The sequence below is a fragment of the Erythrolamprus reginae genome, chromosome 7 (assembly GCF_031021105.1).
Source record: "Erythrolamprus reginae isolate rEryReg1 chromosome 7, rEryReg1.hap1, whole genome shotgun sequence".
NCBI classification, from domain to species: domain Eukaryota; kingdom Metazoa; phylum Chordata; class Lepidosauria; order Squamata; family Dipsadidae; genus Erythrolamprus; species Erythrolamprus reginae.
Window position 1 is genome coordinate 23,499,826 of NC_091956.1, and position 16,250 is coordinate 23,516,075.

The following is a 16,250-nucleotide window of genomic DNA, read 5'->3' on the forward strand; positions in this document are numbered from 1 at the left end:
TTAATTCCTACTGTCAGAAAAATTCTGCTTAATTCTATATTGGATCTATCTTTAACGAAAGGCTTGCATGCTAGCACATCCACAGTCATCTGATCCCCGTTTGCCACCTTCACTGCTGGCTTCTGACAACCAAAATCAATGGGAGGCTGGCAGGAATGTACAAGTTGTGTTACATTTGCTTAACAGTGAATTCCCAGTCCCAGTAATTAAGGTCTAATCTATATTTAGTGAGCATATTTTACTTTAAACTACACAATTTCTCTACTTGTAATTCTACATTCTATTTCTCTAAATTTATAACCATTTACAATATGCAGGTGAAACTTGAAAAATTAGAATATCAGGCAAAAGTTCATTTATTTCAGTAATGCAATTTAAAAGGTGAAATATAATATATGAGAGGGAGTCATTACATGCAAGCCAAGATAGTTCAAGTCATGATTTGTAATAATTGTGATGATGTTGGGATACAGCTCATGAAAACCCTAAATCCACCATCTCAGAAAATTAGAATATTGCATACAATCAATAAAACAAGGATTGCAGATAGAACATTATCATACTTCTGAAAAGTATAAACATGCCTCTGTACAGTGTACTTGGTTTGGGCCCCTTTTGCAGCAATTACTGCCTCAATGCTGTGTGGTATGGAAGCTATTAGCCTGTAGCACTACTGAGGTATTGTTGAAGGCTGGGATGCTTCAAAGCAGCCTTCAGCTCTTCTGCATTATTTGGTCAAGCACAATAATCCCAAGGTCATTGAACCTTTTAAGTTGCATTACTGAAATAAATGAAATTTTGCACGATATTCTAATTTTTCAAGCTTCACCTGTATAGCAATAGCACTTAGACTCATATACCATTTCATAGTGCTTTACAGCCCTCTCTAAGCGGTTTACAGAGTCAGCATATATCCTCCATCAGTCAGGATCTTATTTTCCTGACCTTGGAAGGATGCAAAGTTGAGTCAATTTTGAGCAGGTCACTCAAGTCCCGGCAGTGGGTAGAATCAGCCTGTAATACAGTGATCCCCCGAGTTTCGCGAGGGTTCCGTTCCAAGACCCCTCGCGAAACTCGATTTGTCGCGATATAGCGGTGCGGAAGTAAAACACCATCTGCGCATGCGCACCCTTTTTTTCATGGCCGCACATGCGCAGATGGTGGAGTTTGCGTGTGGGTGATGGGGAAGACCCAGGGAAGGTTCCTTCGGCCGCCCAACAGCTGATCTGCTCCGCAGCGTGGCAGCAGTGAGGAGCCGAAGATGGGGGTTTCCCCGTTGCCCAGGCAACGGGGAAACCCCATCTTCGGCTCCTCGCTGCTGCCGCACTGCGGAGCAGATCAGCTGTTGGGCGGCCGAAGGAACCTTCCCTGGGTCTTCCCGCCGCCCAGGCAAAGGGGAAACCCCAAGATCGCTTGCCGCTTGCCCGTTCACCCGCCCGGCCGCTCCGCTTGCCCGTTCGCCCGCCCGCCCGGCCGCTCCGCTTGCCCGTTCGCCCGCCCGCCCGGCTGCTCGCTTGCCCGTTCGCCCGCCCGCCCGGCTGCTCGCTTGCCGCTCGAGAGCAAGAGGGGGAGAGATAGAGAAAGAGAGAGAAGGAAAGAAAGAGATGAGAGAGGGAGGAAGAGAGTGTGAGAGAGGAAGAAGCAAGAGAGAGAAAGAGAGAGAGAAAGAAAGATGAGAAAGGAAGGGAGTGACGTCATCGGGTGGAAAAATCGCGATATAGCGTTTCGCAAAGAACGAGATCGCGAAACTCGGGGGATCACTGCATTCTAACCACTGTGCCATTGCGGATCCAAATATTTTTTTAAAAAAAATACATTAAATTTAAGTAATAAACTATTAATTACACTACTTCTGTAGTATTTATGCTTGCAAATAATGATACTTTTGGGTTATTTCATAATAACTTTCCCTCTTTTTTGTTTGTGGGGGAGGGCATCATCTTTTCATAGTTTCTTTCTAACAAGGAGAGAAAGTTACAATCTGATCACTCCCTGCCCAGCAGCTTCCAAGCAACTTTTCTTTGATTGCCTTTGCTACTGAGCTTGGCTGTGTAACTGTTCTGTTCTGTACGGCAGCGTTTCCCAACCGGTGTGCCGCGGCACACCGGTGTGCCGCGAGACATGGCCCGGTGTGCCGCCAAGCTCCGGCTGGGCGGGGCGCTGCCGGTACTTCCGTCCTGGGGCTCCCGCTCGCAGCTGTCCCCCGGCTCCTGCTCGATGCCGCGGTTTTCGGCGCTCTCCTGCTGGGCTCCAAAGAAGGAAGGCGGGAATTTTCCCGCCTTCCTTCTTTGGAGCCCAGCAGGAGAGCGCCGAAAACCGCGGCATCGAGCAGGAGCCGGGGGACAGCTGCGAGCGGGAGCCCCAGGACGGAAGTACCGGCAGCGCCCCGCCCAGCTGGAGCTTCTCTGGCATCCACGGCAAGTGTCCTTTGTGGCCCCGCGGGAGGGCACTGGCGTTGGGAGCGGGGGGTGGTGGCCGCAGCGGCCGCAGGCAGTCGCAAGGAGATGTCGGCGACGAGAGGGAGCTCTCTCTCTCTCTCTCAGCTGACTGCAAGCGGGAGCCCTGACGGTGGCAGTTGGACCTGCGGCAAGTGTCCTTTGTGGCCCGGCGGGAGGGCACTGGCGATGGGAGCGGGGGGGGGGGGTGGCCGCAGCGGCCGCAGGCAGTCACAGGGAGATGTCGGCGGCGAGAGGGAGCTCTCTCTCTCTCTCAGCTGACTGCAAGCGGGAGCCCTGACGGTGGCGGTTGGACGTGCTGCTGGCGCTGCGGGCCTGGCATATACGGTGTCCAGCAGCACGTCCAGCTGCCGCCGTCAGGGCTCCCGCTTGCAGTCAGCTGAGAGAGAGAGAGAAAGAAAGAGAGACATAGCAAGAGAGGCAGAGAAAGAGAGACAGAGCAAGAAAGAGAGGCAGAGAAAGAGAAAGAGAGATAGAGAAAGAGAGAGAAAGAGAGACATAGCAAGAGAGGCAGAGAGAGAGAGAAAGAAAGAGAGACATAGCAAGAGAAAAAGAGAGACTTAGCAAGAGAGGCAGAGAGAGAGAGAAAGAGAAAGAAAGAGAGACATAGCAAGAGAGACAGAGAGAAAGAGAGAAAAAGAAAGAGAGATAGCAAGAGAGGCAAAGAGAAAGAAAGAGACATATAGCAAGACAGTGAAAGAGAGAGAGAGAGCAAGAGAGAGAAAAGCAAGAAAGAGATAGCAAGAGAGACAGAGAGAGAGAGCAAGGGAGAGAGAAAGACATAGAGGAAGGGAAGGAGGGAGAGAGAAAGAGAGAAAAAAAGAGAGGAAGAAAGAAAGAAAGGGATGGAGAGAGAGAAAGAAGGGAAGGAAGGAAAAGAGAGAAAGAGGGAGAAATAGAGCGAAAGGGAGGAAGAGAGAGGGTTTTTTTGTCCAAACTTTTCTTTAGCCCGCGCCCCCGCCCCGCCCCTCTTCAGTGTTCCCCAGGATTTTGAAAATATGAATAATGTGCCGCGGCTCAAAAAAGGTTGGGAAACACTGCTGTACGGCATGATACTGAAATAAAAGTACTTTATTTTTGGCTCTGTAGTTTCATGGGAGCCTGTCAATTGCTGTCGCAGTGGTTTGGTTGGAATTGTTGCCACGTGTTCTGCTTCTGGCTGTTGCTGGGTTGGGATTGCTCTGTTGCTATGGCCTCTCAGCTGGTCACTGGAGAGATTGGAGAGATTGCCTGTTGTTGGGTAGGCATTGTTGAGGAAGTTTTGTTTCATTGCGCAGGGATTAGAATGCCATTCTGCAGGCTACTTCTGCTGCCTGCCGGCTGCCAGCAGTTTGGCATTTTGAATCTCACCAGGCTCAAGGTAGACTCAGCCTTCCATCCTTCCAAAGTGGGTAAAACAAGGACTCAGATTGCTGGGGGCAATATGCTGATCTTGTAACCCGCTTAGAGAGGACTGCAAAGCATTGTGGAATCTAAGTGATATTGCTGTTCAAGGCATGGTCAACAGCAAGATTAGATTAGATTAGATTTATTGGATTTATATGCCGCCCCTCTCCGCAGACTCGGGGCAGCTCACAACAATGGCAAAAACAGTACATAGTGACAAATCTAATAATTACCAATCTAATTACAGTTTTAGGTTAAAAAAAATTCATAAAAGCAACCCCAATATATATAAAAAACAAGCACACAATCAATCAAACACCAAAACAACATGGGCAAGGGGGAGATGTTTCAATTCCCCCATGCCTGACGGCAGAGGTGGGTTTTAAGGAGTTTATGAAAGGCAAGGAGGGTGGGGGCAATCCTAATCTCAGGGGGGAGCTGGTTCCAGAGGGTCGGAGCCAACACAGAGAAGGCTCTTCCCCTGGGTCCCGCCAGACGACATTGTTTAGTCGACGGGACCCGAAGAAGGCCAACTCTGTGGGACCTAACCGGTCGCTGGGATTCGTGCGGCAGAAGGCGGTCCCGAAGATATTCTGGTCCGGTGCCATGAAGGGCTTTATAGAGCAGAAAATTGGATGGTTTGACTGCAAAAACTGAAATCAGCATAGCTATTTATTATGTTTGTACAAGAAACTACATAACTTTTAATGGGAAACTACCAATATCAGGATTGTCCAAGTTTTCCAGATGAAGGTGTGAAGCTTTGCTGAGAAGAGTTAAATTTTGTTCATAGTACATCTTAGATAACAAAAAGGGATGGCAATCTGTACTAGGCTTACGTTGGAAGCTGAATCTGAAACACAGGGCTTGCCTTTTGATAAGGATGATCTGTTTTACGCAGAGATGGTCAGTAGTTCCTTTTGGAGGTTGTTATCCACACTTTTATTCAGGGGCTTGGTAGTATGCTCTTATTCTGAACAATAGACATATTTAGTCTACAGTTCCTGCTGATGTTTTTCACCACAGTGTATTTCCACATCCATCATTTGGTGACTAGTTTGATTCCAAGATATGAGGTCACTACTGTATAACAGAATGCCCAAGAATATCACATGGAAATCTATCTCCTTTTGCTAAAAGAGCCAATTAATTTGGGTTAAATCAGATTGTCAATATCTATTCAAGATACATTGAAATTCATCTTTTTGAATTCTATATTTCTTGGTTAATATAATAATTATGATGGGTGATTATTCTCAGCTGCTATGCATTCTTTTTGTATTGTCATTATTGTTGTTGTAGTTATTATTATTATTATTATTATTATTATTATTATTATTAAATTTTGTTTGCTGCCTAGAGTCACTTGTCAAAGAGAAAGATTAGGGGAAACATAGTAGCTGGCTTCCAGTACTTGAGGAGCTGTCACAAAGAAGAATTGTTCTTTAGGACACCAGAAAGCAGGATAAGAAATAATGGGGGGAAACTTATGTAAGACAGATCCAATCTAGGATAAATTTTCTGACTGTGAGAGCAGTTCATCAATGGAATAGCTTGACTTCTGGGGTTGTGGGTATTCCATCATTGGAAGATAGACAAGACCAGGGTGGTCAAACTATGTCCCATGAGCCGGATGCACCGTACACTGATCACACCCCTGCCCAGTTTAGTGAAAGGGGGGAGAGTCTGGATACATCAGGTAATGCCATGAGTTTGTCATCCCTGGATTAGACAACCATTTGACTGGGATGGTGTAAGGCTCTTACTTGAGCAGATGATTGGACTAGAACAGAGGTAAGCAAAGTTGGCTCTTCTATGACATGTGGATAGCATGATTGGCCCAGGAATTCTGGGAGTTGAAGTCCACAAGTAATAGAAGAGCCAACTTTTCCTACTCCTGGACTAAAAGATCTCCAAGGTCCTCCCAGTCCTGTGATTCTATGAATCCTGTTATATCTTAGGCCAGTGATAGTGAACCTTTTTTTCCGTGGGTGGCTCTATCACGCATGCGCGAGTGCCCACACCCATAATTCAATGCCTGGGGAGGGCGAAAACAGCTTCCCCCACCCCTAGATGCCCTCTGGAGGGCAGAAATGGCTTGTTTCCCAACTTCTGGTGGGGCCAGTAGGCTCGTGTTTCAACCTCCCCAGACTCCAAAGGTTTCTGTGCAGCTGGGGAAGGGTAAAAACGCCCTCTCCCATCCTCCCAGAAGCTTTCTGAAAGCCAAAAACACCCTCCCGATCCTCTGTGCGAGCCAAAAATCAGCTGCTCGGCACACACATGTACGTTGGAGCTGAGCTAAGGCAACGGTTCGCATGCCAGCAGATATGGGTCTGCGTGCCACCTGTGGCATCCATACCATAGGTTCACCATCACTGTCTTAGGCCATCTCTTCTGTGTCAATGGAGGTGTAATCCATTGATTACAAGAAAACGCAACATCTACTGGGATTTGGCCAGTTGCCTCTTTATCACCATTCAATGTTTTGACAGCTCAATAGTTGTGAATTATTGTTGACTTACCAAGATTACCTATGCTTCTCAAAAGATTCCTGACCTGGCATTTCTTCACTTAGGAGAATTGCATCTTTTCCTTAAGACGGAGTTGCATCTCTCCACTGAGTAGATTCTCTGCTGTCTCTGAAAAAAATATTTTCCTTTGCTGAAGTTGAAATTTGCACAGCACTGAATGTGGAAAAGGACAGTTTAATCCTCTCCAATGTTAAAATCCTCATGCTTTAGTTTTCCGTTAATTAAGGTTTTTTTAGATATACAAAATGTATCTAAATGTGTAGCAACTGAAGAAGTGGTGATTGCCTCTTATATCTTAGGCTTATTTAATGAGAGAGTCTCCCTATGCCTCTTAATCTATTTTTATAAGATTCAGTGTCCTACATTGGTGAATGAAATCTAAGCAAGTGTAGCCTTCTGTATATTTGCTTGTTTGATTTATTCTTTTATTCTAGGATCTCATAACCCCCTCTCCTCCCATTTTCCCATTTTCCCTCCAGTGAGAAAAATTACTTACCTGGCAGTGAACCTTGTCCTTGATTAATGTGCAGTAGTTCATTTCCCTGAGCACATTGACATTCAGAACTCCTAAATTAGGTTTGTGGAAAATCACATTAATGGCCCATCTTATTGGCAAAGGGGAATAAGGATGCAAAAAGTCTGATATCATTGCTGTTCACAAAATCTTAGATGTAATAAATTCATTCTTCTTGCTTTGCTTCTCCGTCTAATGACCCTACCTCTAGAATTGTACCCATATCTCTACCATTGTTGTGATTCTCCATGCTTTCTTCTTGAATCAGATTTTTCAGTTGCTTTATATCTGAGTTGTTCCTTGGACTGAAGGTCTTGTCAAGCATTATGCATCCAGGTTTGTTGTCTCTAGCAAAAACAGGTCTCTAACTATATTTTTGAAAGTTACTGTTTTTATGATTGCAGAAGACATTCTGCATTTCATTTTAAAGATTCGAAGTGTGGACATATATTAAAACATCCCCATTAAGTAATTACATAAGAGGTGAACTTCTACTTAGCATCACAAATGTTTCTTAGGTTTTATTGATGTAGAAATTATTGCTCCTGTTTGTTTAAAATGTCTTTGGTTTGCAGTTATTAAGTCTTCTCTGGGTTTTTTTAAATTCAGTACAGATCTGCCACAATTACTTGCAAAGCAATATTGGTAGAGCAGCACCTTGTCAGTACTTTTGACAGCAAAACAATTTCAGGCACAATTTATATTGAAAAGTCATGTCTCATTCAGCAATTTGTTACCAATCGTGAATTGCAGTCATCAGTTATTGCAGTAGTCACCATTTTTATCAGGGTTGGCAGAGTCCCCTTATTTATCTCTGGCTTTCTGGTTCTCAGCAAATATATATTGAATAATGCTTATGTTGGTCTATGGAACAGCATCTTGAAAGTTTTGTGCAAAAGGAGTTGAAACTTTTTAGCTTGTTCTATTTGAAAAGGTTTTTTTCAAATAGAACATGACTTGAAATGAGTGACTCCATAGTTTGTGTTACTTCATTTACCAGTTAATAATAATAAACGTAGTGCCCTTTTACCAAATGGCATAACAATAGGCCACAAACAATTTATGAGGACAAACAATAACACTTATTAAGTTAACAAATATTCCCTCCCTCCTCCACATCCCACAATCTGTTTTATCAGCGATAGAAAAATTATACTTCCAGATTTTCTGCCCCAATGTAGTCTGAATTTCCTTTAGATTATTTGAATCACAGCAGTAGACTCACAGTAGGATAGTTTTGGAAACTTTGCTCTGTAATAAGATACAATAGGAAATGTAATAGAATCTTGATAGGGCTACAATAACAAAATCTTAAGAGCCTGCGAGCGTTTCCCTCTGTGTTTTCTTATATGATGCAGGATCAAAGGTGTGCGGCTATGTGCGTGTACAATATTTTAAATCTCTTCTACTTACTTCTTTCTCAAGATTTAGATTTCCTTTACTGTCTCTTATCTGCTAACAGCTTTCATGGGTGGAACTGTTTCTCAGGCTTTTCATCCATTGTTAGCTTGTTTTTGTTTCGTCCTTTTTGAACAAAGGATGTTGACTAGGCAGCAGTGTTTTGGTTTGGTATACTGTTCGAGAGACAGATAATTTGGGCTTTTCGTGTCTGCTTCTGGAAAAAGAGGACTAGCTCACTCAGAGAGGAAATTATGCACATGGGCAAAAGACTGACTCCTTTCAGTTTTTCCACCTGCCATCAACTGTTGCTGAGAGTGAGATGGGTGGTCTCAACATTTAATAAACAGAATAAATTTACTTATCCCTTTGATTAGTTATACTGGGTAATTTTTCAAAGTTGAATCACTCAATTTTAGGAACCAGGTGGCCATTTTGCTGGTATCTTGGCTGTTGGGGATGGCAAAATATACCACTAATTTTTCAGTTGGCTTCCAATTTAAGGTTCACGTGTAAAACTTTCATGACCTGGTACCTGTAAGTCTGCCTGCTTTAACTGGAATCAAACAAACACGGGATACTCTGAGATTTTTTTTCTTTTTTGCATCATACTTTTAAAATGTATGGGGGAAATGCAATTGAAGGTGTGGTTTTGGATATCAGACTGATTTCTTATTGATTTTCTGAAAATTGAGCTATTTCAGAAGGGATTCTCTTAATTTAAAAATTCTATTGTGTTTTATTTTTCTGTTGTTGTCTTCTCATTTATTATTTGTAATTTTGAAGAGTTTTTATTACTTTAAAAATTTAAGCCAGCTAAATAAATTTTAAAAAATTACCAGGACAATGATGATTTTAAGTAAGTCATGTTTCTTTGGCTGTCACTTCCCAAAGGAAAATATATACAGTGGTACCTCTACCTAAGAACCTCTCTACTTACAAACTTTTCTAGATAAGAACCGAGTTTTCAAGATTTTTTTGCCTCTTCTCAAAAACCATTTTCCACTTACAAACCCAAGCCTCCAAAACTGTAACTGGAAAGGCAGGGAGAAGCCCCTGTGGGGCGTCTCTAGGAATATCCTGGGAGGAAACAGGGTCAGAAAAGGTGGGGAGAAGCCTCTGTGGGGTCTCTCTAGGAATCTCCAGGGAGGAAATAGGGCTGGAAAAGGCGGGGAGAAGCCTCTGTTGGGCCTCTCTAGGAATATCCTGGGAGAAACAGGGCTGGAAAAAGCAGGGAGAAGCCTCCATGGGGCCTCTCTAGGAATCTCCTGGGAGGAAACAGGGCCTCCACCCTCCCTGTGGTTTCCCCAATCGCACGCATTATTTGCTTTTACATTTTACATTCTTCTTACAAACTTTTCTACTTAAGAACCTGGTCACGGAACAAATTAAGTTTGTAAGTAGAGGTACCACTGTATATATATTGGTTACAGAATAACAGAATTGGCAGGGACTTTGGAGGACTTTTGGTCTAACCCTCTTCTCAAGCAGGAGACCATATCATTCTGGACAAATTATTGTCCAGTCTATTCTTTAAATCCTCCAATGATGGGATCTCCCCAGAGGCAGAGGAAGAAGTATACTAAGATAATCCCTAACATATTCTTGATAGTTTTTAATTGCTTTTCTGTTTTTTCCACGTATATTAATAACACAATTAAGTACTGGAAAAAGAGCACCAACTACCTATGTTTATCCCTGATATCTTTGATTTAGTTGCATAAGGCCCCAATATCTGTCAGTTATACTTGTCGTTCATTGAATACATTTTTCTTATGCTTCAATTGGAAACCAACTGAGAACTTTCTCCTTTCCTGGAGGTCTTCCTTAAATTGTAACCTTCTAAAATATTTTGTTGTTTGTAAGAAATGCTGATACTTTTGATTTACTTCATGTATTAATGATCCATCTTTCTCTTCCTCTAGCGTCAGCACAAGCCAGAACCATTACTAAGCACAGAATTTCTCCCGCCATCAATTCTACTTGGGAAAAGAGAAGCGTCATCATGTCTAATATTACCATTGATCCAGATGTCAAACCTGGTGAATATGTCATCAAGAGCCTCTTTACTGAGTTTGCTATTCAGGCTGAAAAGAAAATTGAAGTTGTAATGGCTGAACCTTTGGTGAGTTCTGTTATGCAGCCTTCTTTCAGTTTATATTTTTCTTAAACAATTTAATCTTAATTTGGGGAAAAAAAGAACCCTGAAAAGCTGTAATACACAATGAAGTACGGTGATACCTCGTCTTACAAACGCCTCGTCATACAAACTTTTCGAGATACAAACCCGGGGTTTAAGATTTTTTTGCCTCTTCTTACAAACTATTTTCACCTTACAAACCCACCCCCGCCGCTGGGATGCCCTGCCTCCGGATTTCTGTTGCCAGCCGAAGCACCCGTTTTTGCACTGCTGGGATTCCCCTGAGGCTCCCCTCAATGGCAAACCCCACCTCCGGACTTCCGTGTTTTTGTGATGCTGCAGGGGAATCCCAGCAGTGCAAAAATGGATGCTTCGCTGGCAACGGAAGTCCAGAGGTGGGGTTTCCCAGCGAGGGAGCCTCAGTGAAATCGCAGCATCGCAAAAACACAAAGGTCTGGAGGTGGAGTTTCAAGGACTTTGGTGTTTTTGCGATGCTGCGATTTCACTGAAAACCCTACCTCCGGACTTCCGTTGCCAGCAAAGCGCTCATTTTTGCAATGCTGCGATTCCCCTGCTGGGATTCCCCTGCTGGGATTCCCCTGAAGCATCGCAAAAACACAGAAGTCCAAAGGAGAGCCCCAGGGGCCCTGGAGGGGAGCCTCAGGGGGAATCCCAGCAGTGCAAAAATGGGCGCTTCCGCTGGCAAAAGGGGTGAATTTTGGGCTTGCACGCATTAATCGCTTTTCCATTGATTCCTATGGGAAACATTGTTTCGTCTTACAAACTTTTCACCTTAAGAACCTCATCCCGGAACCAATTAAGTTTATAAGACAAGGTATCACTGTACTAGGAAATGTTAAATTTCCTGTCTTTTCCTTTCTCATTCAGGTAGCTAATTGCTTGTAAGATCAGAGTTGCAGGAGTGTTAACATAAAACTACTGTATTTTTAAGACTATAAGACACACTGGAATTTAAGATGCACCTAGAATTTGAAGAGGAAAACAAGAAAAAAAAGTTTTTAGCCTCTGCACATCCGTTTTTTGCCCCCCACGGCCTCCATGAGTTATCTGTAAGGCTCAGAGCAGCTTTTAGTAACATTAATGCAGCATGTCTTGTTGGATCAGTTCTAAAGATTAGTTGAAGTTCAACTTTTTGTTTCAGCAAGAATTTTCTCACTATTTGTGAAAAAAGGCATGAAATCTAAAAGAACTATTTAGTGTTTCATAGTGGCAGTGTACAGTTTTTCTTACATATAATATACATGCTAATTTTCATCTTTCCCGCACTATTTTCCAGTCCTGGTTTTCTGGTGAATCATAATATATTTTTAAAATCTGATTAGCACTATTGCATTCATTACAGTATTCATTTGTTCTGAAATTTATTTGTACTCTCGGATTATCTAAATCAACTTAATCACATAATTTTTAAAAATATTCCCTTTTAAACTACTTTTTTGTTGCAATTTGGTGTTATTATATTTATGATTTTATTTTTGACTTGCAAAATAAGATGGGTCTACGTATAAACATTCTTAGCAACACCATTAAACATGTTGTATGTAGTAAATGTATTTCCATGTAGCATAAATCTATATTTCAAAAATTTAAATCTAGTTTGAATTATTTTATATTGGGAACATTTAATGCTTGTACTACATGTAATTTAATGCCTTATTCCTATTTTAGGAAAAACCCCTGTCTAGATCTCTTCAGAGAGGTGAAGATCTTCAATTTGATCAGGTTGGTAAAATTTCTTTTCAAAACATACAAACCTGTATTTGATAGGATGTTTAAATAGCTGAGGTCATACAAATCCACTTCGTACATTTCCTAGGGCAGACTTAGTTGCATTAGTTGGCTAGTTGTGAGCCGCCCCGAGTCTGCAGAGAAGGGCGGCATACAAATCTAATTAATAATAATAATAATAATAATAATAATAATAATAATAATTATTATTATTATTATTATAGCAGGTTTCTGTGATATTTTATATTTGAAATATTTTAAGAGTTTTTACTTAGTTTAGAAGTCTTTAGTTGCACCAAAGAAGATACAATAGTGCTGAAACATTTGGGGAACCTTTTTGAATTTTCAGTATTTTTGCACAGGTTTTAGCTTAAATGTTATCTGTTCTCCTCACAAATCCTGTAACTAGACAAAGAGAACCCAAGTAAATACATGAGTCAAAAACATTTTACTGATTCATTTGTTTATTGGAGAAAGTAATAAACTTTCTTATATCTTCTTATATCAAGACTGTTTTTAATATCAACCTGGGATTCTATCACTGCCTAAATGTTGACTACCAATAGAAAAACATATTAACCTATAATTTAGAAGTTGTCAAATTGTGGATTGTGATCCTGCTGGGAGATAATTAGAATTCTTGAAAAAAGCCACAGATTTATTTTTTAAAATTGCCTCAGGTATAAGTAATTAAACTCAGATCTTTGTGTGTCTCTATGTTACTGGTATTTTTCCACAGATTTTTTTTTGTTAGAATACAAGTATTCTTTAAATCACATATAAAGAATTCTACATTATAAATTATCAATAAAGAATTTTATATTATTTAATTTATAAGATGTATAAATTATTGCTTTTCTGAGAAATATTTTAATGTCTCTGGCACCTGCACAAATTGCTCTAGTATTAGTATCAAGTACAGTGATACCTCATCTTACAAATGCCTCGTCATACAAACTTTTTGAGATACAAACCCGAGGTTTAAGATTTTTTTGCCTCTTCTTACAAACTATTTTCACCTTACAAACCCACCGCCGCTGCTGGGATGCCCCGCCTCCGGACTTCCGTTGCCAGCGAAACACCCGTTTTTGCGCTGCTGGGATTCGGGAAACCCCACCTCTGGACTTCCGTGTTTTTGTGATGCTGCAGGGGAATCCCAGCAGTGCAAAAATGGGTGCTTCACTGGCAACGGAAGTCTGGAGGTGGGGTTTCCCAGCGAGGGGAGCCTCAGTGAAATTGCAGCATCGCAAAAACACAGAGATCTGGAGGTGGGGTTTCAAGGACTTCGGTATTTTTGCGATGCTGCGATTTAACTGATGCTCCCTTCGGTGGGAAACCCCACCTCCGGACTTCCGTTGCCAGTGAAGTGCAAAAATGGGTACTTCGGGTGGCAAAAAGGGTGAATTTTGGGCTTGCACGCATTAATCGCTTTTCCATTGATTCCTATGGGAAACATTGTTTCAACTTACAAACTTTTCACCTTAAAAACCTCATCCCGGAACCAATTAAGTTTGTAAGACAAGGTATCACTGGTACTAAGAATATCTGTAGAAGGTTACGGGATTGTAAAACCAATGTGGTCCACTATCTTAAATATTGAGTCTTTCAGAATGGAAATGTTTCTGTTGGGGGAAGCACCATAGTGCGTGAATCACGTTTTTCTACAGTTACTGCTAAACCAATCAAAAGAAAATGTGGAATGAGAAATGAATTGCTGTCAAAGAAAGAAAGGCTGATCTTTTGAAAATCATGGGATATGTCATACAAATTCATTTATCTATTAAGAATCACAGTGCAGTGCTTGAGAATATAGAACTAGTATAATTTAATGTGGTTTGGTGTTTAAGTTTGAATAAATATATGTTGAGATTTTTGCTACACTGTAAAAATGCCAGATGATGTCATGGTGTTATGGCTGCAATACAGTTTGTACATCCATCCACAAAATATCTAAGAGAGAAGGTTCTGGAAAAGATATTATGTAAACTAATAACTTTATGGAAACCCTTAATATTTTCTCTTGATAGTTGATAAGCTCTATGAGCTCAGTAGCAGAGCACTGTCTCCCCTCCTTATTACGCACCTTGTTTGACTGGTACAAACGCCAAAATGGAACTGAAGATGAATCTTATGAATATAGGCCTCGGTCCAGCACAAAGTCTAAGGGGTGAGTGTGCTATAGTGATAAACACCTGTAGGTAATTACATCCTCTAATTCATATTCCTGGAATAATTCAACATTTTATAAATGTCAGCTTTAATAACATGGTCTTAATGTATTAGGTTTGTCATCTGTCAACTCTAAATTCAACCCCAGTGAATCAGCAGTGGCTTACTGTCCAGCTAGTTCTGTGAACCAGTAGCGACAGAAGGCTCTGGGATACTTCTGCATGCGTGCGTCAATGGGCAGCAATGGGATTTAGAACCCACTACTGCAGTGCATACTCTAGACAAATATAGATTTGTTTTAAACTTCATAATTAGATGAATAACAGATAATTCATATCGGTAGTCATAGTTGAATGGAATTAATAAAGCGATATTATGATGAATGAATTTAACTACGCAAGAGTAGACCATTCTAGCTTGCAACTTAAAATTGCAAAAGACCAAAAATAATTTGTTTGGAAAAATTAATTTAAAGAAGATTGTAAACTTTCTAAAAACAATAAACCAGTACATGCTGGTACCACCAGTACAGTCAGAGATTATCAATTATTGATATAATTGAATGAAAATGTAAATCAGATATTAAGAATTAGGAAATTATATACCGTACTTCCTTGCTCAGTTAAATACAGTAGCAGTACTGACTTTTGCTTTGAATAGTATATTAACTGAGTATTTCTCTGAGCTTAATTTCCTAATAGATTTTTTCCTATTTTTTTATTTTTGCGACTAGCAGATTGTAAGGGTAGTATGGAATTCCAGGACGAAGATGGGCAATGGGCATTGGTGTAGAAAGATTTTGTGTAAATTTCTTGATTGTGTCCATATACGTAAAAAGTTACATGTATTTCTGTTTGGAGAAAGGAGCTTGTCTTATGTGAAATATCTCTGATATTTTTTGTTTCAGAGATGAGCAGCAACGAGAGAGAGATTATCTACTTGAACGAAGGGATTTAGCTGTAGATTTTATTTTTTGTTTAGTTTTAGTAGAAGTTCTAAAACAGGTAAGCTCTTTAATTTCTGCCACATATACACTATTTTTTAATTGCAAAAACAGCGAAATGTCTTTGTATTCTGCTTAGAAATGGAGTAGAATACTGGATTAGAAAGCTAGGTGGGTTTTTTCTTACATTGTGCATTGTAAAATGTAATGAATATAAAATGAAATCAATATTTCTGTTGGGGGGAAAGAGTTCAGAATTGTAGCGTGTCATTTAATTTATTCAGATCCCAAATAAAAATATATCCTTCTGTATATATTTGCACATACGTTTATCCAATAGCAGTGACAATTCACATTCCAATAAAATGTCTAAGCCATAATAAAGATCAGCAGTACATGCCCTCTCTGTTATAGATACCTGTTCATCCAGTGCCTGACCCTTTAGTTCATGAAGTTCTAAATTTGGCTTTCAAGCACTTTAAACACAAGGAAGGGTAAGTATATTTAGGATACCAATTATCTTTAAATATTTCTAACTTACGAGTGAGTACTGACTATTCCAGTATCTCAGAAAAGTTGCCCTAATGCAGATGTTTTTCACTTCCACTTGTTACTTACATTTTTTTTGCTAAACAACATCATGATTTAACAAATACCCATTCCATTGACTTTGTTTAAATTTATTCTTTAAAATGTTTGTATAAAATTAAGGCCTGTAAAGACCTAGATCATAACAAAAAAGAACATGCAAATACTGTTTCTCATCCTATATCACAAAGTAATCGCATAATAAGTATTACAATGCTGATTTACAAATATCTAAAATATTACAATAGTTAATAAATAACTCTGAGTGGATACAGTAAAATTAAGAGTCAACATTAGCAATGGTTACCTTGATTGGTGACGGTAAACCTTTTTTAGCTCGGGTGCCAAAGGGTGCGCACATGGGCTCTAGCATACG

The 16,250-nt window shown here is 40.6% G+C and overlaps 1 protein-coding gene across 8 annotated transcripts in view; it reads left to right on the forward strand.

Annotated features, from left to right (window-relative positions):
• FRYL (FRY like transcription coactivator) overlaps nt 1-16,250 on the forward strand; it is a 204,614-nt gene that overhangs the window by 61,307 nt on the left and 127,057 nt on the right. For all 8 annotated transcript variants that reach the window (XM_070757172.1, XM_070757171.1, XM_070757166.1 and 5 more), the window contains exons 2-6: nt 10,211-10,410; nt 12,115-12,168; nt 14,202-14,341; nt 15,251-15,347; nt 15,701-15,780. In XM_070757172.1, the coding sequence (XP_070613273.1) occupies nt 10,291-10,410; nt 12,115-12,168; nt 14,202-14,341; nt 15,251-15,347; nt 15,701-15,780 (491 nt within the window). In that variant the 5' untranslated portion in view covers nt 10,211-10,290. The remainder of the gene's footprint in view (nt 1-10,210; nt 10,411-12,114; nt 12,169-14,201; nt 14,342-15,250; nt 15,348-15,700; nt 15,781-16,250) is intronic.